The following is a 24,998-nucleotide window of genomic DNA, read 5'->3' as shown; positions in this document are numbered from 1 at the left end:
CAGTCCCACCGTGGGTAACTTACTGGACCTGCAGGTCTCAGTTTGCTCATTTCTCAAATGCCTAGAAATAACAGAGTCTGTGACAAGGATTGATGTGAGAACATGTACCTGGTCTAAAATTTTCATTCAATAAATGTTCATTCTCCACCCTCTTTTGCTTTGAGAATTGGAATTTGTTTAATAAGAGAGTCAACATTTGACATGAGTTTGAAGAAAAATCTTGATTTAACTAAACATGTGGGACTAACAGTAGTATTAACAGTTATATAGGTCATATATTATGCCAGAACTTTACATTCATGCCAGAACTAGTCTAAGTAATATCTAAGCCATTTATACATTATGTAGAATAATTCTGGCATACAGTATGAACTATTACACACATGTTTACACAAACGCACACGCACGTACAAATGCACACACATACCTCTCAATAATCCCATGAGGAATGTACTTTTATTCCCATTTTAAAGTTGGGAAAATATTAGAACAGAAAAGTTAAATATTTGCCCAAGTTCTCAGATTCAGTAAGTTTTAGAGCAGAAATTTGAATGTAAGCACATAGTGCAGAGTTCATCCTCCCAACTCCATACTGAAATACTGCAAAGTCATAGCACAAAAGTACTGCAACAAGATTGCATGTAATATCTGTGACCAACAACAGTAAATAGCTTAGTTTTTGGAGTTTGCAGTACATGCAGTGATTGTGAGAAATCAGATGCTTAGAACAGAATGGGATTGGCTTAGAAGGCCTTGAATGTCCATCCGCCTATTTGACTCAGTTCAAACATTGTCAACATCAAAGTTAGATCAAGTGTGGAATAGTCTGAAAATCACTATTTAAATCTGGGAATGAAGCAAAGTATGAACAGAGACTGAGTGTTCCTCCACGCAGTGAGGTACAAACACACTTATCCAGTTTTGACCCTCTGCATTTGATATGGAGCATGCATTCCTCCCTGGTACTGATGCACAAGAGCAGTTGGAAGGATGATTAATGTTGGCAATGGAAGTCTCTGTTGCAAACTATTGGAGAAGGGCTAATCAACTTATAGTTCTAGGAGATTTTTTTGGATAAGAAAAGCTTTAATGTAAAATTTCTTTCATATGTATTATTATCTCAGTTTAATAGATAAAGAAATCAGGATTCTGAAAGATGATATGAATGGTCTTTGGCTATACATAAAATAATGATAGAAGGTGATTTTCAAGCGTACCTCCCTCCGAAGCCCAGCAACTTTATACTTCATCATGCAGCCAAGGATTCAGCACTATTTATCAAGGGGAATCAGGGATAATAACTGAAATGAAGAATGAAGATGTCATGCATTTGCCACCTTCTGTGTTCTATAGCCTTGTGCCAGGTGCTAGAGATACAAAATGAATTAGGGCAGAGGTCCTCAAGGAGACTGCTGTCAAGAGGAAGAGACTTTCAGACTATAGCATATAAATTCCAGCCTTTTTGCTGATATGTTGCTATGACAGAAGAGACAATAAACAAGAAGTGTGTCACCAGCTTAAATAAAGAGTTTGGGAAGAGCCTAGTGGAGAAGATGCTTTAAAGAAGGCATTTGTTGGTGTTCTTGAGGGAACTCTTAACATTTTGATATGACAGAAGAAGGGCATGGTGAGGAGAGAAGAAGCAGGAGATGGTCTGAAAAATAGAGAGCTTTAGAAGGCATACTGAGAAATGAATCATTGATCTTAATCTAATGAACTCTCTTGACAGATTGATTAGTTGGGTGTATCACTGGAGAGAGAAAGATTATTGGGAGGCTATTGCAATAATACAGGGAAGAGATGATGAAAGTAGTGGTGAAGATGGAGGGAAGTGAACTATACTTAGGTTTTTTATTTACTCAGGGCCAGACCTCAGAGCTTGCAGCAAACACCCAGGTATTTTGCCTTGGTTTATTAGCCAGCCAAATTAGGATCAGAAATTAATGATTTTAGCATGTACAATAATGTCTTACTTTTTTCTTCTTTCCTTCCTCCTTTCCTCCCTTCCTCCCTTCCTCCCTCCCTCTCTCCCTTCTTTCCTTCTTTCCTTCCTTCCTTCCTTCCTTCCTTCCTTCCTTCCTTCCTTCCTTCCTTCCTTCCTTCCTTCCTTCCTTCCTTCCTTCCTTCCTTCCTTCCTTCCTTCCTTCCTTCCTTCCTTCCTAATGCCTTTGTGCTTCAAGTATCTCTTTTAAAAAAATTAAATGCTGATTTTTCCCTAGGAAGGGTTATTGCTTGAGCTACTAACAATTTGAAAGAAAAAGTTGAAAGTCAGATAAGAGCAGAAATGGAACAAAGGAGTGAGAAAGAAAGGAAAAAGATCATGATGAACTGGGCCTATTATGGAATTTTGCTAAAGGCTGACACTGAGCTTACATCTTTTCTGCAGAGTGCTAGTTTGATATCCAAGTTTCAGGAAAAAGAATGAAAAAAAAAAAAGGCATGATGTCTGCTTTTCTGTTCTTATATTCAGTGAGAATCTTCCATCTCCTCCAAGGTTATCACCCAGGGAAGTTAAATTATCTTTGGAGAAAATCAACTACACGTGAATTGAGGCTTATGTGCTGGTGTAGACGCTGACATTTAGAAATGAGGCAGAAAAACTCTGGGGCAGAAATAATGATAAGAACATCCTAGAGCCTTTTAGTCATCACTTGGCCCTCAAAGTGATAGCTTAGCCTATTCTCTAGCCAATTAAATGTAAGAACCCACAGACTGCAGACCTATAGTCTCCAGTAGCTTATAGGGTCAACAACTGGACCCTCATAGGCACAGACTGCCATCAAGGAAGAAGTATGGGCAACATGTGCTACACACTGACTCCTTCTGATACTTCTTCAAACAGTTTCTGATAAGCTAGCTAGCAAAGCGTTTCTTAACTATATACATTGAAACTTTACTCTGAAATGTTCTATTATAGGAACTAAGAGCACTAAAGTCAGTTGTGGTAGTAAAGGAACTCTATATGTAATATTGTTTTAATTCCCCCTTCAACAAGTGATATTTCATTGAGAAAATATCTTAAAACTTTGATCTTTGGTTTCTCCACCAAAAGCTGTGAATGTAAAATTCTCTTATTATGACTTTATATTCATATTTCTATGGAGCATAATTCCTTTAAGATGTTCCATGAAAAAATAACAGGGTTCTATAATGAACAAAAATTACTGGAATGAATGCCGCATAGTATTCCTTCATTCATTTGACAAATCTCTATGGGGTAACCCCTCACCTGACATTTTAGAAGAAGACCCTCTTCTCATGGAGGTTGCAGTGTTGGGAGAGAGACAAACAGCCAATTGAGATGAGCTTAGGAAGGAAAATAAAGCAAGAAAGAAGGGCGGATTGTGTTGGGGAGGGGAAAAGGAATTGGCAAGATCGACTAAAGCCATCATAATGTACATAAAGGAGCTGCAGAGCTCTGCACACTTTTCATCATATTTTTTTTAATTGTTTTCCTTTGGCCACAGGGCTTTACCCTGGCCACAACGGTTGGACTCTGTAGTTCAAGGCCCAGTCCTCACTGCAACGTCTTTCCTCAACTCCAAGTCCTGTAATAGAAGGCTCTCTTGTCAGCACTCTGCTAAGTTTCTATCTTGCCAAGGAGGAAGTTCAGAAAGATTTCTATTTCTTTTTCAGAACTCGAAGAAGGGGGAAGGTATTATTTTTTGTTTTGTTTTGTTTTGTTTTGTTTTGTTTTTGCTTTAGTGGAGTATGAAGTGTCTGATTTTGCTAAGTGGATATTTCAGTTTTTTTCCAATTGTGTACCATATGGTCAAGCTGTCATATGTGTTGGTTTTATAACTCTCAGCATAGAGATGGAAACATAAATATATGACACAGTTGTCAACATTCGCTTTATTACCCTTTATACTTATAACGCGAGTCACACAGAAATCAGAGCCTCTGAACAAACACATCAATGGCAATAGAAGATTTTGATGTCATATGCATGTACTCATATTTAAACAAATATGTATCTTCACATGTATAGTGTCCTCGTGAAGAATTAGTGCTCTGGATCATCCACGTCAGTGAGCAAAAACAGCACATTTTTACTTAGCTGCAGCTTGATATACATGATTTCCACATTACTAGTTGATTATATTTTATTTTCTAGTATAAAGTGACCCAGACACTGTAGTTATCAAAGGGAAACTGACAGCCTAATTGTATATACATAAGGTTTCTATTGTTCTAGGAAGAGTTTTGAGCAACTTATTTCAGAAACTTCCTTTAAATCAATGATGCTTAGCTGTAAAGCTTTAAATGGGAAGAGGCTGATGGTGATTTGAGAGTTTTTCAAACTTTTACTTTCAGACAACTTTACCAATGTCCTTTCTTGGTACTTATAACTCTTGACACTTAGAGAATTCTATTTGTGCTTGAATTATTGATGGAACAGTATTAATATAAAGAGTGTATGGAGGAACACACTGGTTCATCCAACCGGGAGAATGATGAAGAAAAGTGAGAATAAATCACTTTTGATGAGGGACCTGGAGGTAGAGATATGGATACTCCATGGCTATTGGGTACTATGACTATGAGAAGCTAGCTGTTTCTGCATGAGGTTGAGTGTTGGTCACTGATGGTACTGGAGCTTCCAGTGGGAGAGGCATTTATTTAATTGAAGACATCACGTGCAATCTTTTGTAGGATACTCGGTAACTTTGCAGGCAAGTCTTACTACATCCCTTCACTGGGAGTAAGCATGGATGCATGTGATGTATTTGAATGGGGTTTCAGTAGTATGTTTGGAGAATTTATCTGATGAGATTTGCATTGCAAATAACTTAAATATGAGTAAGTTAATAATAAAGTGGCCAATATTAAGATTTTACTATGATTTCATTTTCTGAACCAGCTACATAGTAATCACATTTCAGTATGACCAACAGCTAAGGTCAGGACAGGGAGAGTGAAGTCAAAATGACAACCTGGGTACTGACTGCACAAGAGCACGTGTGTGATAAAGTTGTGTCAGGGCTGGGATGAGAATGAGGAAGCACTCATACCCATTGGAGGTCATTTCCATAGCTAGAGACAGACAAGTATGTCTTCAGTGATACTGTTCCACAACCCGGAAAGAGTAAGACCACACAGCTCCAATGATATGAGACCAGGATATGAATGCATGTTCGTAGCTAGCTAGTGTGGCTGCACCTGAATTCCCCCATCACCTTGCCGTCAAAGTTAAGAAGGAATGACAGTTTTTCTCTAGTGTATCCTTGAATCCTTGAGTTTTCCTCTACTCTAGAGGTCATAGCAGGCAAAGGAGGCAGGATGAAGAGGGGCATGGATTAGTTATCCTCTTCAGAACCATTTTTATTCAGCAATCAAGTGGATTGTCTTCTAATCTAATTAAATAATTGCTCATATAACATTGCAAGCATATATGTATACCACATATGCACTTATAATGACATAATCGGCATTGTACTACAAACAAGTTAGTGTAGGAAAAAAAAAAAAAACAGTATTTGACAGTTTAATTCTTCTTTTCACCCTCTCTGAATACTGTTATTTTAAAATTCCTGACAGCTATCAATAGTGGACAGTGCCTAACACCTAAATCCCATTTTCTTTTCTACAAATGCTTGTCTGAAATCCATTTTGGCACATATCCCTGAACAGCAGTTTGGAACACTGAAGCCTAAGCGGGTTTATCAATTTTAGTTTCAACTTTGCAGTTTGAATGTTAATTAACCTCTGCCTTATTAAAAATGACTTATTAAGTTAAAAAAAAACCCATGTATTTCTAATTAGTTCTGGGCTGCTGGTCCTTCCTTAGCTTTAGTTTGCACTTTTTTGGGGGGACAGCCCTTTGAACGTCATTCAGAAAATTTAAGTATGATTGACAGTTGCCTTGTATGGGACTTGAGGATATTAAGAAGTCACTGCTTTAGAATATACTATCACACAAAAAATTTTGACACAAAAATAGCAATTGGAATCTTTCTCTGTCTCTCTGTCTTTCTCTGTCTATGTCTGTCTCCCTTTTGTCTATCTCTCTCTTTGAGTATTGCCTGTATTGGTGAGAATCTACAATGCACAATGTCATTTGCATACAGTATTTAATATAAGATTTGCAACTGCTCTGGAAAATTTATTTTCATCACTTCCCAATGAGAAAACCAAGATTCAGAACAGTTGTTTCTTTATTTATTCATTCACTCAGTCATTCAGCAACTAATAACAGTGTGAGCAACATTAAGATTCTGTTTGTAATTCGCTGATTTTGAAACAACTATATAGATTCAGTGTGGGTTACTGAACACTATCTCAGCATAGGTTTAAGAAATACTGTGTTCTATGTGCTGGCCTAGACATTCCAGTTTATGGTAAGATGTGATCTATATCGCCAAGAGAATTACAGTCCAAGTGCCTAGCTGGGGACAACTGAGCAAATCAGCAGGTGGTTTATATAGGCACCCAGTGCTCATCTCCTTTCCCTCTCACCCTACTGCTTCTCTTAAAATAGCCCCTCGGGCAATGTGGTGTGTTTGGCAGAGCCCCGTACTTGAAATAGAAGTCTCCCTGAGAATTGAGAATATTCTCTGTTAAGGTTACTGAGGTGAAATTTGGTTGTTGCACCTGTTATTTCCTGCCCAGACTGCAGTTAGACAAATTAATATTATCTTTCCTGTTGCATCTGGTTGCTTGCAATCTCACTGCCAGTCAAAGTCATCAGTGTGGGTTGACTCCATATGGAATATCCATTGAATCCAGTGAGTTACTCTGGTGGCAGCTAACCCAGATCTGTCTTCTCTCCATTGATAATGCCAGCGATGCTCCTGTCTTAGCCTCATAGTTTATGCCCTCTCCATTTAGCTGCCTAATTAAGTGGGAGAAAAATATCAGCAACTTTATTATGGCCTCAGGTTCTTCCACTTATAACTTCAATGTTGTTTAATGTCAAGGAATGAGTGTCCAAGGGGAAGGAACTGAGTGCTGACTCTCGTGCACTCTTTTCATTTACTTAATTGTCCTCCTACATGCTCAATATGATGAGGCCTCCCTGGGCTTCCCTTCCATGTTCTTCATTTTTATAAGCACAGAAGAACTTAAGTTCTCTAAACCTCACGTTTCTTTAACCATAGGAGAAGAAATGTAGGATGAAAGACCAACTTCTGCACCATGTTCCCAGATAGGAATGAAATCAATGAACAGCTTTATCAAGAAGCATGTGCATGATATTTTAAAACAATAATAATAACATTAATCTCATGACAACAGTACAAGGTCTATGCCCAAATATAATATAATATTTTTTGAAGTGGGGTAAGGGAAAAAAAAAACAAAAAACTTCTGAGAAGTGGTTCAGAATTAACCTCTAATTTCTCGGGTCTCATGATGAGGTGGGGGACACCTATATTGACTGGCCATACAATTGTAAAATGTATTACAAATTCAGAAAGGTTTAAACATATGTGTATGAGTGTGTCTTTAGGTGCTCCCTTTAGTGAGGAGGTTGGCTAAAAGCTTCCCAATGATAAATGAGTATACTAAAATATTCAGAGGGCCTAGCAAATGTCTGGTGTGAAGAAGTCCCTCAAAAATGTTAATCGTTATTGTGACAGAGCAATTATTTGGTTTTCTTTAGAAACCTGGAATATGGGGGTGATAATGGAAGTGAAATAAAAGAGTAACGGGACTTTAATTAGAATCTCTGTAATCCAGATCCAATTTTATAATTTTTCGATTCATGATTTAAACTTCAAAACTAATTATTTATCTCTAAAATAAAGATATTACATATTTCTTATCTCACAAAGATACTATGCACAAATGAATCAATGAACATTCTTTGCAGTCATTTTCTGCCTCCCATTACCAAAAAAATTACTAATCTGATTTTTATCATCACAGCTTAGTTCTTTCTCTTCTAGAATCAAACTGTGTGAACCCTTTTATGGTTGGCTCTTTTTACTCAACATAATGTTTTGTTACAGATATCAGTAGTTTACAATGCTTTATTGTTGAGTAGTAGTCTAATCTACTAATGTATTGAGTTCTATTTAGACTTTTTCTATCTTCTTGAGGTGGAAGCTTACATTTACCTTTCTTATATATATAAGAAAAAAAACTTTAAAGAAATACATTTTCTTCTAAGGACTGCTTTGGCTGTGTTCCACACATTTTGATACATTGTTTTTATTACCACTTAATTTAAATTTTTTTTTCTAATTTGGATTATGATTTCTTCTTTGACCTATGGGCTATTTAGAAGTGTACTAATTAGCTTCCAAATATTTGAAGGTTTTCTAAGTAACTTTAATTGTGCTTAGAAAACAAACTGAATGGCTTCACTGGTACTTTATCATGTAGGTCATGGTCTCTCTTAGTGAATATTCCATGGTTACTTGAAAACAATGTAAAATTTCCAGTTGTTCAGTGACATATTATATGAACTTTCATTAAGTTAATTTCACCGATAGTGTTGTTTGAATCTTCTATGTCCTTGCTGACTTTTTCCACTTATTCAATCAACTACTGATAGAAGATGTTAAAAACAAACTAAAACTGAAGATTTTCCCCCTTTTGTTTCTATCATATTTTGCTTCTAATATTTTGAATCTCTAATGTAGATGCATACACATTTCGTTTTTAGTTTTTTTATGATAAATTGACCTTTTATAATCTTCAAATGTTTTTTGTATCTTGAAATACAGCCTATTTTGTCTGATATTAGTAGAGGAATTCCAAGTCTATTATGCCTACTATTAGCATGTAATATCTTTTCCCATCATTTTAATTTCAACCTGTCAATCTTTATTTTTAAAAAAGAGTACCACATAAAAAGCATATAGATGAGATTTATTATTATTAGTTTTTATCTAGCCTGACAACTTCTGCCATTTAACTGGAATTTTATTCAGTTTTCTTTTCATGTAATTACCAACTGGGTAAGTTTCAATCTACTATTGTGAAATTCATTTTTATTTTTCTCCCCTGTTTTTTTTTCTCATTTCTTATCATATTTTGTATTAAAGCAGTTGTTCCTTTTTTGTTGTATATTGTTTTTGTGGCTATACATCTTTGTTTTATTTTTATGCATCCTTAACTTACCACAATTCACTTCAAATTGACATTATATTCTTTTATATATAACGTTAGAACCTTAAAATATTATAATTCTATTTATCCTATATTCCATCATCTGTGGCTTTATTGGCGTATATTTACTTCTATGTATGTTAGAAACATCACAATACATCAATATTATTTTTCTTTAAATTGTGCATTGATTTTTTAAAATGTTAAAGAAAAGAAACAAATAGACTTTTATATTTACCCATATACTTGCCACTTTAAGTGCTTTTCATTCCTTCCTGTACACTGAGAATTCTACCTGGCATCAATTTCTTCAGATTATAGAACTTATGTAGCAATTATTCTCAGTGGGAGTCTTTAAGTAATACGTTGTCTCAGATTTTATTTATATAAAACAGTGTTTATTTTTACTTTAGATTTAAAAGCTATTTTTGCTGGATATAGATTGCTGGGTTGACAGTTTCCTACTTTTGATATTTGTTTGCCTCCAATGTTTCTCATGAGAACTCAGCTGTCATTCTTATTGTTGTTAAAGTATCTTCAACCATTGAGCTGGCTTTGGATAGGAAGTAACTTAAGGCATCCAACAGGGCCTTGGGATTCAAACACCAGAAAAGAAAGAACATCTTCCTTGTTTTCCATCTCAACCTACAACTTCTGCATTGCTAAGTGGTGATTGTCTTTGATTTTGTCAGAAGATGAGGTTGGTGGGAATTTGGTTGCAGTTTTGTCTAGACTCAATCTGCTTGTACATTTAAGTGTTTCTGAGCTGATTTTCCACTGCTAGCTCCAGGAGGTCCCTGAGACCACACACTGCATGATTTGAGATCTCAAAACTTTGAGGCCTCGGGTCTGCTTGGACATGAGACTATGAAACCATGAAACTGCAAATGATAAGACTCTGGGGTAGTGTGATTTGGGGACTGTAAGACTTTGCTATTATAAGACTGTAAGACGGTAAGATTCGGAAGGATTAAGTAGCTTGCCCAATGTTACACAATGGTGCCAGGAGGTTGCCCCCTTCTGATGGTAATCCAGGATCCACTCATCAGAGTACACAATACATAAGTTAAGGGATCTTATAAAGGAGTCCAAAGGTAACAAAATAAGCCTTTTATCTGGAATTATGCAACCAATATTTCAATGTCAATTTAAGATATACTCAGTCTACAACTTACATAGAACCCAAGAAGGGGCACCCTATCACCCTCAGTGTGAGAAAGGTCTTATTAAAAGTTCAGTTAGATAAGAGATGCTACAGACCCTGGGACTTTACATGTAGGAGGTGAGCTGTACAACACATGATTAAGAGGGAAGCCAGAGGAATGGAAGGCACCTCATTTAGGTTGTAGAAAAACATAAAATCTTTTTACTCCATTAAAAGAATGCAAAACTACAAAATCATCAATATTCCATCCCTACAAATGTATATATCAAAGAAGTATGGACAAAATTAGATTTTAAAAATAACTAAACTCTACAGGGAAGAGCTTATCCTAAGTGAGCAAGGGATTGTGGAAATTTTATACCTGTGCCAGTTGCTAAATTATGGAGCAGAACATATGGAAGGACAAGTCTGCCAAATAAAAACATTATTTTTAGATATAGAGAAAATTAGCAACCATTGATAAATATGTGGACTGGAATGTTGGATTTGACTCTTGAAGAATGTCTCTCCACCAAGTCATTACACAAAGGTTTTGCTGTAAGTATAGTTGCAAAGTAGAAAGTGACTTCTTCATAAGCTACTTCATAATATATAATAGTGATTATATCAACTGTTTTATATCAGACTTATTAGCCATTGTGTGTTTTATGTGCAGCAGAAATGACAGATTTTTCAAGATACCCTAAATTCATAAGTGTTTTAAGGATATACCAGGACTGAGATTCAGATCTTTGAAAATAGATTTCATTAAATAGATAAACTACTTTACTTGCTGTTACTTTGGCCATTTGATAAACCAATGGATCTACTGATTTGTTGGGATTGAAGGACATTAGCTATCAGGGTTTATCTATAAATATTTAAGTCAGTAAGGAAGACAGATGATGACTTACAACGAACCAAAAAAAAAAAAAAAATAGATCTGTGTGCCAGCTGACATCAAATCTTAAAGATTAGGTACAATAAGGATGATGAAAAAGTTCTGGGGATGAAGATTGATGATTGATAGTTGAATAACAATGTGAATGTACTTAATGACACTGAACTATATACTTTAAAATGATTAAAATGATAAATTTGCTGTTATGTGTATTTTATTCTAATGGGAAAAAAATAGGTATGAAACTTTGAATTCCATCTGCAGAAAAATTTCTACTCCAGAAATCATTCATCTAAATGAAAGCTAGGAAGTTATAATTTTAGTGTGCCGAATAGCTCCCATGTTATGTGTTCCTTTGCTTAAACTTCATAAGAAAATGTGAAAATAAATCACATAAAAAACAGAACCTTGTAACAATTAACAATGGAATAGTTGAAAAGTATAAGGCTGTGGAAAAACCATAGGCTTTGAAATAAGACAGCTTGGAATTGAATCTCAGATCAATTAGTAACCAATTGGATAATTTGAAGATTTTTTTTTCTCCTCTTTTTCTTTCTAGGCTTCAGGCTTTGTTTTGTTTTGTTTTGTTTTTATCTGTAAAATGGTAATAATAGAAAGTGCTTAGCATAGTGACTGACTACAATTAATGGTAAAAATGACTTCAAAAAATCCTTTCATTCAAAGAGGAGATTGTCAGTTATCTTCTATGCCACAGTGATCATGAACATTAGGGATATCAAAATTTCATTGTATTATTGATTTTGTAAAGCTTTTAGATGTCAAGTCAAATGACTTGCTAGGATTAGCTGAGTGATAAACTAGGGGGATGGATTCTTAAAGAATAATGTAAAGTGTTTCCGAAAAAATATATAACACATACTACAGAGTTTTTACCCTAGTCAGATTTTATTTGAAATATCTGAGAAACTGAGGATTTTCTCTGAAAGTCTTGATGGAGTACATATCTGGATTTCCACTGATGTTTCTTGAGCTCTGGAATGTAAAGGAGATCTCATTGTACCACAGATCTCACTGGGTCTCCCCTTTTCTCTGCAGACATTTGCAGGAAACGTGAATGCAGACAGTGTGATGCACCACAAGTTACCGCACTCCGTGAGAACACGGTTTGTTCGTTTTGTGCCCCAGGAATGGAATCCAAGTGGAAAGATTGGCATGAGGGTTGAGGTCTACGGATGCTCCTATAGTAAGTACCCACATGGACTGTCAATACGGGTGTGTTTGTGAGTGGTGCTATCCACATAGTACCAGTTTATATACATTGAGAATAGCAATCTTAATTGTTTTACAGTTATTTTTAGACTTTAATGATCTATGAATATTTGAAAATGTGAAATTTAACCCAGAGAAGAGGAAAAGAAAAAAAAATCTCTTCTACTTAGAAAAAAAGGAGATTGGAGGTAATGGTTTAATGATATAAGTTCAAAATTAAGAATTCTGAAGTTAGAGTTCCTGTTTGTCCTTGCAGTAAAAGAATAATTTAAGCTCAGTTTTTTTGTTTTTATTTTTCCCAGAGAGAGTGAGTATTAAAAAGTTCTCCCTTACCTCAGAAATATAGGATAAAAATTAGTTCTCTCTATTGACTTTTCTAGAAGAGAAGAAGGAATATTTTGACCTAATGTAACACATGGAATGCTTCTCTCCTGAAATTATGATATCTGTTCTCTCTTCTGTGAATTGTTTGTACTGAATTTAAAGTAGAGCCCATCTTCCATATAAGGAAAGTTGTAAACATGGGTAGAACTGTTAATCACTCTAAAATAAGGTCAAAATAATGCAGGAATGGTTTCCATCCCTATAATTCTCCCCTGCAGGTTTTATATTTAATCTAAAATTGCCAAATAATAATTTTTTTTTCTGATTTAGCAGTGACATATCTGCTTATACGCTATAACCTATAATGAATAAACACAGTTGATCACTACCATTTTAATATAAATTAGTTAAATAGATTCCTGGTTTTGGTTACAGGAGTGCCTGCCTCATGGTTTACATGATTGCACTGTTTTCCGTTATATGATCAACTAAATGCCTGTATCAGAATCATCTGGAATATATCTTAAAAATGCATTTCCATAACTCTGTCTTAAATATATTGGATTATGATTTCTGGAGGAAAGAATTCGGAAAACTGAGTGTTGATGAACTTCTCAGCGAAGCTATGAACATAGAAAATTTACTAAAAATAAAGTCCTGCAAAGAAGGGATTTACTTGTGAAATTACTATTTTTATTCTAAACAAACCCTTTCAAAAAGAATGTATTTTAGAACAAATGTATCAATAAAACATGAAGCCAAGGGAAGACTGCCTTCACTTTAATCCTTACATCACAAAGCACAGAACATCTACAAGGATATATGCTACCTATCCCAGGATCTCTGAGATATTCAGATTTTCTTGTTACCTTTCTTAAAATTAATTATTTTTGTATTACATTCGATATACAGTATTATGTCAGTTATATTACTTTCAGGTATACAATATGGCAATTTGATATTTTTATACCTTACAATGTGATCACCCTACTAATTCTAGGAATCATCTTTTGCCATGTAAACTTATCACAATATTATTGACTGTATTCTCCTTCACCTTTCACCTGCCCCAACACCTTCCCCTCTGCTAACCATCTCTTTTGTCTCTATTTCTATGAGTCTGATTTTGTTTTGTTTTGTTTGTTTGCTGTTTTTTTTTCTCGATTCCACATATAAGTAAAACATATGGCATTTTTTTTTCTGTCTGACTTATTTCACTTAACATCGTATTCTCTAGGTCGATCCATGTTGCCATAAATGGCAATATTTTATTTTTGTTTATTGCAGAGTAATGGTCCATTATAAATGTAAGTCCTGAAATCATAAAACTCTTAGAAGAACACATAGGTAGTAAACTATTTGACATCAGTCTGAGTAATATCCTTTAGGATATGTCTCCTCCAGCGAGGGAAACGAGAAAAAACAAACAAATGGGACTTCATAAAACTAAAAAGTTCTACACAGTGAAGAAAATCATAAACAAAATAAAAAGCCAACCTACTGAATGAGAGAGTATACTCATAAATTATATAACAAATAAGAGTTTGATATCCAAAATCTACAAGTAATTCATACAATTCAATAACGATAATTAAAAAAAAAAATTTTGATCAAAAAACAGGCAGAGGACATGAAAAGACATTTTTTTTTTCCAAATAAGACACACAGAAAGGCAACAGACATATGGAAAGATGCTCATCACCCCTAATCACCAGAGAAATGAAAATCAAAACTCTAATGAAATATCATCTCACACCGTCAGAATGGCTATTATCAAAACGTCAACAAATACATGTTTGTGAGGATGTGAAGAAAAGTAAACCCTCATGCACTGTTGGTGGGATTGCAAATTGCTGTAGCCACTATGGAAAACTATGTGAAGTTTCCTCAAAAAAACTAAAAAAATATTACTGTCTTATGACCCAGCAACTCCACTTCCAACATTTATTCAAATAAAACAAAAACTCTTATTCAAAAAGATGTATGCATTTCTATGTTTATTGTAGCATTTTTACAATAGTCAAGATATGGAAGTAACCTAGGTGTCTACTGGTCGATGAATGGATGAAGATATGGTGTATATATTGTTACCTCTTCTCTTGATGATATTTGTCAGTACTAGGAGGTTTAACTTTTAAGTACAACTTGAAGCTTTCATGGTGAAGTAAAAAAGTTATTTATAGTATTACTTCAACCATTTATTTTGTTGTAATAACCCTATTACTCTTTGACATGACCTTATTGTTTTCTATCAATCCAGTCAGTTGTCTTTGTTTCTCATCCCATTGTTCTTGCTGCAGGAAAGACTAATATCGAATTAAATAACAGACTGTAGGGTTGAATGAAACCTTGGAGAGGCATATTTAACTTTTTCTGGTGATGAACCCCTTTGAGAATCTAATGGCAGCAAAAAACAAAAAACAAACAAACAAAAAAAAACCAAAAAAAACTCTCTTAAGAAAAGTGCCCACAGTGACTCGCATCTTTTTCTACAATATTAGGAGGTTCATGGATCTGCGAAAGCCCAGTTCTCAACCAAGATAAGAGCTTCTGTCTTTGAGGTAGTTCAGTCCTACACGGACTCCTCACCAGGTAGGCTCCACTTCTAGCAAGTGCATCCTCTAAGGGAATAAATTACTTTCAGGAAAATAGTCTTAGTGATGGGAAGTTAACCACCTTTGGGAGCTCATGGACACAGAATCTCCTTCTCTGTGATGATCTTCAAGCTGATACTCTAATATCTTTGATCACTAGTCCTGTACTTGGTGCTTTTTCCATTTTGAAAAAAAGGAAAATATCTTGCAATTTCTATCTAAAATCAACAACTCAGCATGTCCTCTGGATCCAAAACTCCCCTTCAACATTGTCTTATTCCATTTTTCACGGAGTTATTTCTATAAACATACCATTTTGCTGTAAAAGCAATCAAATCAAATAAAAACAACAAAAGAACTGTGCCCCTATTTAACAACTCCCTCTACCCAATTTTCACAGAATAGCTTCTCTCCAAAATTTGTCTTTAGTTACTTTTATTATTTGTTCACCTCTCTTCATACTGCAAGTGATTTCAGTCAATTTTTAGACATGTGGTGTTCAGTTAAATGTGTCAACTTGCCTACACTATAGTCCCCAGTTATTCAACTAAACATTAATCTAGCTGCTACTGTGGTGTAATTAATGTCTACAATCATGGGACTTTAAGTAAAAGAGATTATGTTCTATAATCTGGGTGGTGAAGATTCAGACAGTGGAAAGACTTTAAGATCAGAACTGAGGTTTTCCTGAAGAAGAAGAAATCCCACCTGTGGCCTGCAGCTACCCCTTGTGATGGCCTGCCTATTAGATGGATTTCAGACTTGCCTAACAATCCCCCATAGTCACATATGCCAATTCCTCAATTCCTTGCAATAGTTCTCTTTCTCTCCCTCTCTCTTTCTCCTCATAAAGAGAAAAACTAGTGGTTCTATTTCTCCCTGACTAATGCAGAATGCTCTATATTGACAACTTCAATAAAGACCACCAGTGACCTCCATGTAGCCAATCCAATAGCCATTCACTATTCTTATATCACTTATCTCCTCAGTCATGTTTGGTTAAATTAGCTATTTCTAGTTTTTGAAAACCTGGCCTTTCTTTCTCTCTCATCTGTTACTTCTACTCATTCGCAGAGCTTGGTCTCAGGACTTCTACTTTCCATCTTCCTCCTGCCATGCTTAGCTGAATTTATAGGGATTCATGATTTTAAATGCCATCTATATGATCACCTCCACATCTGTGACTCTTGGCCTGACATCTGGAATTATACATTCAGTATACTTGATAAGTCTACTTGAAAATCTAATATATACCTAAAGTTTAATATAGAAAAAGTAGAACTCTTGATTATCATTCTCTCAACATCTTACTCATTTACTTCTCCTCCATCTTAGTAACTTGCACCACTATTCATCTACTTGTTAGAGCAAAAACCCAGGAGGCACTCTTGATGCCTTCTTTCCCATAATTTCTACTCTTTTGCAATTTGTTTACAGTTCATAGCAACTCTACCAGTTCTTTTCTTCACAACAAGTCCTAAATTCATGTACTTACCCTGCATTCCTGAGCAGAAGCCTCTGTCAGTACAACCTGCATTATTAGTAGACTCCTACCTGGAGTTCCTGTTCATAACACAATCTCCCCAGACCTATTTTTTTTTTTTTTTAATGCAAGAGCCAGTGATCTTTATAAATAAGAAATAAAATTATATCATTCTTCTACCTGTTTCACCTAAAATAAAATTGAAATTTCTTACTTACCAACATGTAAAATTCCTTATTGAATACCCCATACCTACCTCTTCAACTCCCTTCTACTTCTCTCCATACATAAAAATTCTCTTGTTATTCCTTAAACAGGCCAGATTGTTTTTTGTTTGTTTGTTTTCCTCAAGGCTTTTGCCCTTTCTGATTCTTAGGCACAGATGATTTTTCACAGAATTTACATGGTTAGCTCTTTTAGTATACATGATTCTCAATTATAATGCCACTTCTTAACAGGAGTCCAGTCTTATTACCCCTCTAAATTCACCTGCCCTACTTCCTTTGCACCAGCATTAACTTATATTTATATGACATGCTTTTATTTTGTCCTAAGTGCCACCCGCAAACCAAAATATTGGTTTTATTTTACTTATTATTTTGTTGTTGTTGTTGTTGGCCTTCTCAAGCCCCTGCACCAGAATCTAAGTGCCATAACAGCAGACACCTTACCTATCAAGTGCCAGCACCTAGTAGGCACAAATAGATATTTAATAAATATTTGTGGAATAGATGGACATTTTTATCAGTTCAGTCTTGTTTTCTCAATGTGAGCAACTAGATTAATCTGGAATTATTTGTTGTAAATATACCCATTCTAGGGAATTAAGAAATCTTTTCTATGGGCTTATAAACCTTTGTTTCAAACTTCTATTGAAATATGTTGATAAAGATTGGTAGAAATCTTATAGTTCTATAATTTCTTAAGACAAACTTTTAATATTTTAGAAATAGCTGAATATTCATTCACCTATTCACTCATTTAGTCATTCAGTTGACAACATTTATTTAGCATTTAAGACGTACCAAGCATTATGCAAAGCTTTAGCAATATATGCAATAAATAAGATCTTTTTCTGGACTTTTATAAGCCCTGTATTTTTGAAGCACTTTTTTAAATATATATATATATATTTTTAAATTAATTTTGTAATTGTATTTTTGACAACTATTTGCCCCAACTCAACTCTAAACTTCTATAAGACGGTACCTGTGCTTGTCAGGTATCCCCATCCTCTGCCCATTCCAATGTTTAGTATACCATATACTTTCAGTAAGTATCTGTCGAATGATTGACATTGTTGATATTCATAGATGTGATAACAGGCACGTACATAAAAACCTGTAATAAGGGACCGTATATGCTTATAGAAATCTGTAAAAAGAAAAAGTAAGCAAGTGTCACTATTGGTGTCAGAATGCCAAAAACATCACCACCTCTGCTGAGTCTTAGAAGTTCAGTAGTCATGTGTCTGCAGAAAGGAGTTCAGGCAGCAGGAAGGGTCAGCCCAAAGGGAAGCAGGGGGAAGCTGCACAGTTTCTTCTGTATAGTGCACAAGAAACAAGGAATGAGAAAACGTGAAATGAAGATACATGACTCTCTTTGTTCCTGCATTTCTCATGCTGTCTGAACCTTCTTTCCAGTAGCTTAACAGAGAATTCATCCAGCCTGCAGGAGCAAAGACATGTAATTCTTCCAGATAAGGTCTACTCTTTACAGTTTAAATAGCATTCTTCTTATTAGAGAAGTCAAAGCAGACTGGGAACTGAGTTTTACTGTCTTTTAGTTGTCTGTCAATGTTACAGATTCTGTCCCAAGTGGAGGCTTTTTTTTTGTTTGTCCTTCTTATTCTTTCTCCATATCTGGCTTAATCCCAGGCCTGTAGATTTCTTTTACAAGATCCTCACCTCTCTATCTTGTGCATTTTAGTTCCCATGTATTTTAGCCTACACCCCACTTACCACATTTATTTCTCATCTTTCCTGACTCAACACTTCAGGAGCTGCTCTGATGGTCTCCTTGTTGCCAAACCTTGCTAAGTGAGCACCAACTCATCCCCTCCAAGACTCCACATAGCCTTTGGCAGAGTCAACACTCCTCATGTATTTTGTACTCCACCTAGTTTCATTTATCGCATCCCCCATATTCAATTTTCATCAAATGCACAGACTGTGATCTTCTCTCCTGATTCCATGTGTTCAAAATTGCTGCTGCTTTTTTTTTTTTCTGAAATATCCTCGTTATCTTTTACCAGGATGATTCCTGATTGTCATTCTCCATCCAGATCAAATATCACCTATTTTTAGTCTTTCTGACTCCCAGACCTTGTCATGTAACCCCTTTTTATGCTTTATACTTCAGTTCTAAGTTATATCTTGTTAAATTAAAGTTAGCCGGTACTTCCTGCCTATCCCTAGTGTTCAGAAATGCAGGCATCATGCCTTGCCTCTTTAATTTCCATGTCCTAGATCAGTGTCTAACAACTGTCATATGCTCTACCAATCTTTAATGTGTATTTAATTTTTTGGACTCAGAGGATAGCCTACCTTATTCATTTTTTTTTAACATTTTGATTGTATTTTTTAACCTTACTATTTCTAATGGGGGCCTCCTTTATCTTGTATGTGCATATACAGCTTATTAGACTCTTCCTTATACATGGGTTTCTTTAATACCTCACACTTTCTCATTGAATAATTGAAATTATCCATGGTTGCAATTCCTAAATTTAAGGTATTTGGAGCCTCCTAAGCCTGTTCTCATATATTCTATTTTAAATCTCTAGAAGTAAAGCAGGTCTCCATTTTCCTTAAGTATTTGGGTTTTGTTTGTTTGTTTGTTTCTTTCTTTTTAATAATTTCTCTTTAAATTCTTTCATTCCCTTTTATAAATGCCAGATGACTGCTCCAGTTAATGAGGTTCCTGTTGTTTCTGTCACCAGAGCCATATTTTTGTCCTGGTCATAATGAAGTTAAGAGCAACAGATTTATTTTGCATGTTCAGATATAAACAATTGAACAAGTGGTCTGCTCTTAAAAAAATGAACCTTCCAGAAAACTCTCTTGACTTCTTTGAGTCTCTGTCTTCTCATCTCTAAATGACATAATTACTTTAAAGTCTGCTATGTCAGTTTTTAGATATGATGTATAAAGCATAGGGCAGAGTATCTGGCAAAAAATAGCTGGTACTAATATTAAGTGTATATCCATAGAGGAAACCCCTCTATTTCCATTACATGTTGCTTTTTGTGGAACATTATCCTCCATCAGGCAAGAGCTCTTTCTTAGACTAAAATCTGTATCTGCTACTTTTTTTCAATTCTGTTGTTAGAGGCTCTTGGATCACAATTCGCTGCCACCCCCAGATTCTCTCTCTATGCAGATTAAAATTAAAAGTGGTCTCCTACTGTGTTCTACAAAGACACAAGGTCTTACATTATAATCACTACTGCTAAATAATTTCATAAAGTAAATAATTCCATGATTAACCAAGAAAATAATTTTAATTTCTTTAAAGATTTTTATTCTTAACAAGTTAAGCCTTCTTCTGGCTGTATATCACATTAATTTTGGCTATGACACATATTTCATGTATGGATAGCTGGCAGCCAAACTGGTTATAGTCTCATAAGAATATTCTCATAAGAATTATTGAATACCACTTCATTACTATTTTCCTCCTGTGTTCCCTCCATTGTGAACTGGAGCATCTGTTTTTTTTCTTTAAGTTTTGCATGGTTATTTTCTTCTTCTGATCAATTGATCAGTCTTTGGCCAAATGTGCTCATGCTGGTGAATGAAATAATTAAAAAACATGGGTCCTGCTACATTATTGAATCCATGATATAAAGATGCACACCTAAAGATGTCAGTATAGAAAGGTATAAATTTATTCATCTCTTGTATGTACTCCAAAAAAAAAAAAAAAAGATGAGGAAGTGAGAAGAATCATTTTGAGTTTTAATGAATGACAACTCTTTTCTTAGAGAGAAAGTCAATATGTTTCCTATTAGTGGCAACTTTTTCATCATTAAATTAACAATTACCATTAGAAATGCCACCATCATCATCATCAACATCCCCTCCCCCACTGTCATTTAGTATGCACAATATGGTGCAACGCACACTCCAAAACTCATAACAATCCTTTAAGATAGCAATTACTATTTGTAAGTACTATGGAAAAGAAACTAAATTTTTTAAAGGTAAAGAGATTTATAAATAAGTTAAATAATTTGTATACTGAGAGAAATATTTCTCCTGAACTTTAAAAAATATATATTTATTTACCTTATTGATACCTCAATTTGGTTATGTTGTAAATAGCCACAATTTAACATATCCCTAAGAGAACTTTTAATCAACTTACTTGTACCCTCCAACCACACTCAATATCTTCTTGTGGTCTTTCTCATCTTGATAAATACTACTAATTGCCCAAACCAGACATGAGGATCTTTCTTGAAGTTTTTCTTCTCCCTTACTTCCCACAGTAAATCTATCAACAAGTATACTCAGGATTACTTCCAAAAATCTCACAAATATACATCTATTTATTTTCATCTTCACTAGTTACCATACTATTTCAACCTTCTATCACCTGAGTGTCAAACTCAGCAACCCACTTTCACTCATTTCTTTTAGTCCATTATCTCTGCCTCAGTATAATCTGCTACAGGATTATCATTAAATGCAGAGCTGAGATACATCCTGCTGCAATGGCTTCTGCCTGCACTTAGGAACAAAACCAGAATCTTCTGCATAAAGAACAGTCCTTGTAGAATCTGGCCTCTGCCTACTTCACTGGCCTTAGTATCTGGCAATATCCTTTCTCTATTTGGGCTCAAATCCTACTGGTCTCCCTTTCTGCCCTCTATTATGCCATACTCTTTCCTGTCTCAGGGCTTTTATATGCTAATTCTTCTGTCTGAAATGTCTCCCTCCCTGTTGACTTTTTTTGGGCGGAACTCTTATTTCATCTCAGCTTTATTATTACTTTCTCAGAGAGGTTGCTGAGGTATGCGATTATTGCCATTTATTATTCATATTTTGATCTGTCTCCTCCTCCTCCTTCTTTTCATAAAGAAGCCCCTTTAACATTTCCTGTAATATTGGCTTGGTGGTAATGAACTCCTTTAGATTTTTCTTTTCTGGGAAGTTTCTTATTGTCTTTCAAATCTAAATGATAACCTTACTGGGTAGAATAATCTCGGTTGGAGGTCTTTGCTTTGAATATTTCCTGCCAATCTATTCTGGCCTGCAAAGTTTCTGTTGAAAAATCAGCTGACAGTCTTATGGGAGCTCCTTTGTAGATGACTAACTGCTTTTCTCTTGCTGCTTTTAAGATTTTCTCTTTGTCTTTAAACTTTGACATTTTAATTATGATGTACCTTAGTGTGAGCCTCTTTGAGTTCATCTTTTTTGGGACTCTGCACTTCCTGGGCTTGTATGTCTATTCCCTTCACCAGGTTAAGGAAATTTTTCATCATTATTTCTTGAAATAGGTTTTCAGTACCATATTCTCTATTCTTTTTCTGGTACCTCTATGATGTGAATGGCATTACTCTTGATGTCCCAGAGGACCTTTAAACTACCCTTATTTCTTAAAGTTTTTTTTTCTCTTTGTTATTCTAATTGGGTATTTTCTGCTACTTTGTTTCCCAAATTGCTGATTTGATTCTCTGCTTTATCAATTCTACTGTTGATTCCTCTCTAATGTATTTTTCATTTCTAACTGGTTCATTTTTATGTTGTCTAACCTCCATTTTTTATATTTTCTACCTTTGCTAAAATTTTCACTGAGTTCACCTACTGTTCCCCTAAGTTCATAAATCATCCTTATAACCATTGTTTTGAACTCTATATTTGGTAGATCGCTTGTTTCTATTTTTTTTAGATTTTTTTTTTTTTTGAATTTTTTCTGTTCTTTCATTTGGGACATGTATCTTTGACTCCTTATTTTGGCTGCCTCTGTGTTTGTTTCTATGTATTAGGTAGATTTGTTAAATCTCCAGATCTTGGTAGAGTGGCCTTATGTAGTGGATGTCCTATGGGGCCCTGTGGCACAGTCTTCTTGGTCACCTGAGCAGAATGTTCCTGGTGTGTACCTTTTGTGGGTTATGTGTGCCCACTTGTCACACTGAATCTTGATTGCTCTTGGCATGTCAATGGAAGGGATCGATCCTAAGGCTGATTGGTGCTGAAGAATGACCATTACTATAGCAGAAGAACTGTTGTGCAGGGGCTGACCCCAAGGAGCAGGATTCACTTTTGCAGGGCTCTGGTACCTGCCAAGTCTGACCTTTGGATGTGTCATTTGTAGAAGTGGATGAGAGGTACTCTAATGTGGTCTGAAGTTGGACACAAAGTGTGTCGATTCTGGGACTTCTTGAAAGTGCTCCTGGTGCAGTCCAAGGTCAGCTACTGCCTGGCCCATAGCCACTTGATATAAGCTACAAAGTGATCTGAGATAACCATATGTCCTACTTGTCCTGTACAGTCCTAGTCCACAATATTTTCCCATTTTGGTCAACTAGAGCTTCCCTATTTAGTCTCACAAGTCCTTTTGGATATAAAATTGTAGGAACTATAATTATACTTTCCTTTATGTCTTCATACTCAACTAAAGTGATTCCATCTGCCATGTTAGTGTTATTGTGTCTGAGTTTTCAAGAGGAACAACTGACACCTCAATAATCTTTGCATTTCACAGCTCAGCACAATGACTAAAAAGAGAACAAAATATGCCCATTTTTTGTCAGTGACCTTAAGAATAAACTAATGAAATAATTTCTACTACTGTGAAAGGTCCCTAAAATGAATACATGATTTTAGAATAATTTTTGTAGTTAGTGAGCATTCTAGTTGAAGTACAAATTTTAAGCATGCTCAGATAGTTCTACAAGTCTAGGATATCTAAAAATAAATAAATAAATGTTATGAGCAGGCAAGTCTCACTGTGAGAGCTAAAGTGACTATCTGTTGAAGTTAGGACTGGAAGAAAGAGTTTTTGTTTTTTGGTTTTTGTTTGTACTGTGACTGTTTTTCTATGTTGTCTGCTTGACACCTATCCTGTTTTTTACCAGCTGTCATATACAGAAATGCCAGAAATTCTGTAATAAAAGCTATTCTTGGGAGTTCTCAGAGTTAGCTTTGAAAACTTACAATGTTTTCATAGTTCATCTGAGGTTATCAAAAACTTCTAATAAGGCCTGGAAAAGTAACAGAATTGATGGATGATCTGTGCAAATTTGAGGTGACTTTGGGGACCTTTGTAGTTTGTGGACTGCTAGCTGAAGACCTTGTGTTTTCAGTGCAAGTGTATGATCTGAATAATTATCATTTTCCTTACATAATGTATTATGAGATAAGCTTCACATTATAATTGTATTGAAAATCACATTTACTGTGAATAGCTGAAGAGTCTGACTGGGACTTATTGTCTCAATGTGAATCAATAGTTTCTCCTGTTAAATCTGAGCTTTGGATTTTCAGCCTGTGAGAAAGCAAACTCTATGTAACTGACCCAAACAAGAAGCCTCGTCAGTTCACAGGGAATCTTATATTCAGTGGAGCCCTTTTTTTCAGTTGGTTTGTTGACAAGCTATCAACATCCATCAAATATGCCAGCATATGCCTCCAGAACTTGTTCTTTCTCAGAAAACAAGCTATGGCACCTGGATCAGCAATTATGATCCCCGTGGGAAGTCAGCCAACGCTGGCATTTCTAAGTACCACTGGGATGGAGGAGATGGTGTGCTGGCTTCATCCTGACATAAAGGAAGAGTTTTGTGGACTGAGCTGTAACCACTGCCCTTGTCTTGAAGATCCCTTGGGTCCACAACTGGCCTATCTTTCATAGCCTAAAGAAATCTGTCAATGTATGACCATTTTAACAAACCACAAATTGAACTGAATTGAGTTTACATAATGAGATCCTAAAAATCAATTTTGAGAAAGAAGGAGGAACTACCCTCTCCAGGATGTAAATCTCTAACAGCTGTGTTCTGGCGGGCACTGTTGATGAGTTAAGGAACTCTGATGAGTGGTCAAAATGTATGAATGCCAAGAAAAGGAAAAAAAAAAAAAAAACAACAAAACATGGAAAGGATCACATTAGGAATTTACCACTTTGTTAAGAGACAATGAAACTAGGTGATTCCTCTGAGAAGAAGTGGGATGGATAGCCAGGATTGGAATGCAGGATGACTAAGCAAGTAATACAAATTAACTTCTAAAAATCAAAGAGTTGTTGTTGTTGTTGTTG

The 24,998-nt window shown here is 35.4% G+C and overlaps 1 protein-coding gene across 1 annotated transcript in view; it reads left to right on the top strand.

Annotated features, from left to right (window-relative positions):
• Nucleotides 1–24,998, top strand: part of CNTNAP5 (contactin associated protein like 5) — a 587,467-nt gene that overhangs the window by 170,217 nt on the left and 392,252 nt on the right. Inside the window, exon 4 of the mRNA XM_023532684.1 lies at nt 12,159–12,306. Within this exon, the coding sequence (XP_023388452.1) occupies nt 12,159–12,306 (148 nt within the window). The remainder of the gene's footprint in view (nt 1–12,158; nt 12,307–24,998) is intronic.

This window comes from Pteropus vampyrus, unplaced genomic scaffold, assembly GCF_000151845.1.
Source record: "Pteropus vampyrus isolate Shadow unplaced genomic scaffold, Pvam_2.0 Scaffold87, whole genome shotgun sequence".
NCBI lineage: Eukaryota > Metazoa > Chordata > Mammalia > Chiroptera > Pteropodidae > Pteropus > Pteropus vampyrus.
This window is presented reverse-complemented; position numbering and strand designations above follow the sequence as displayed.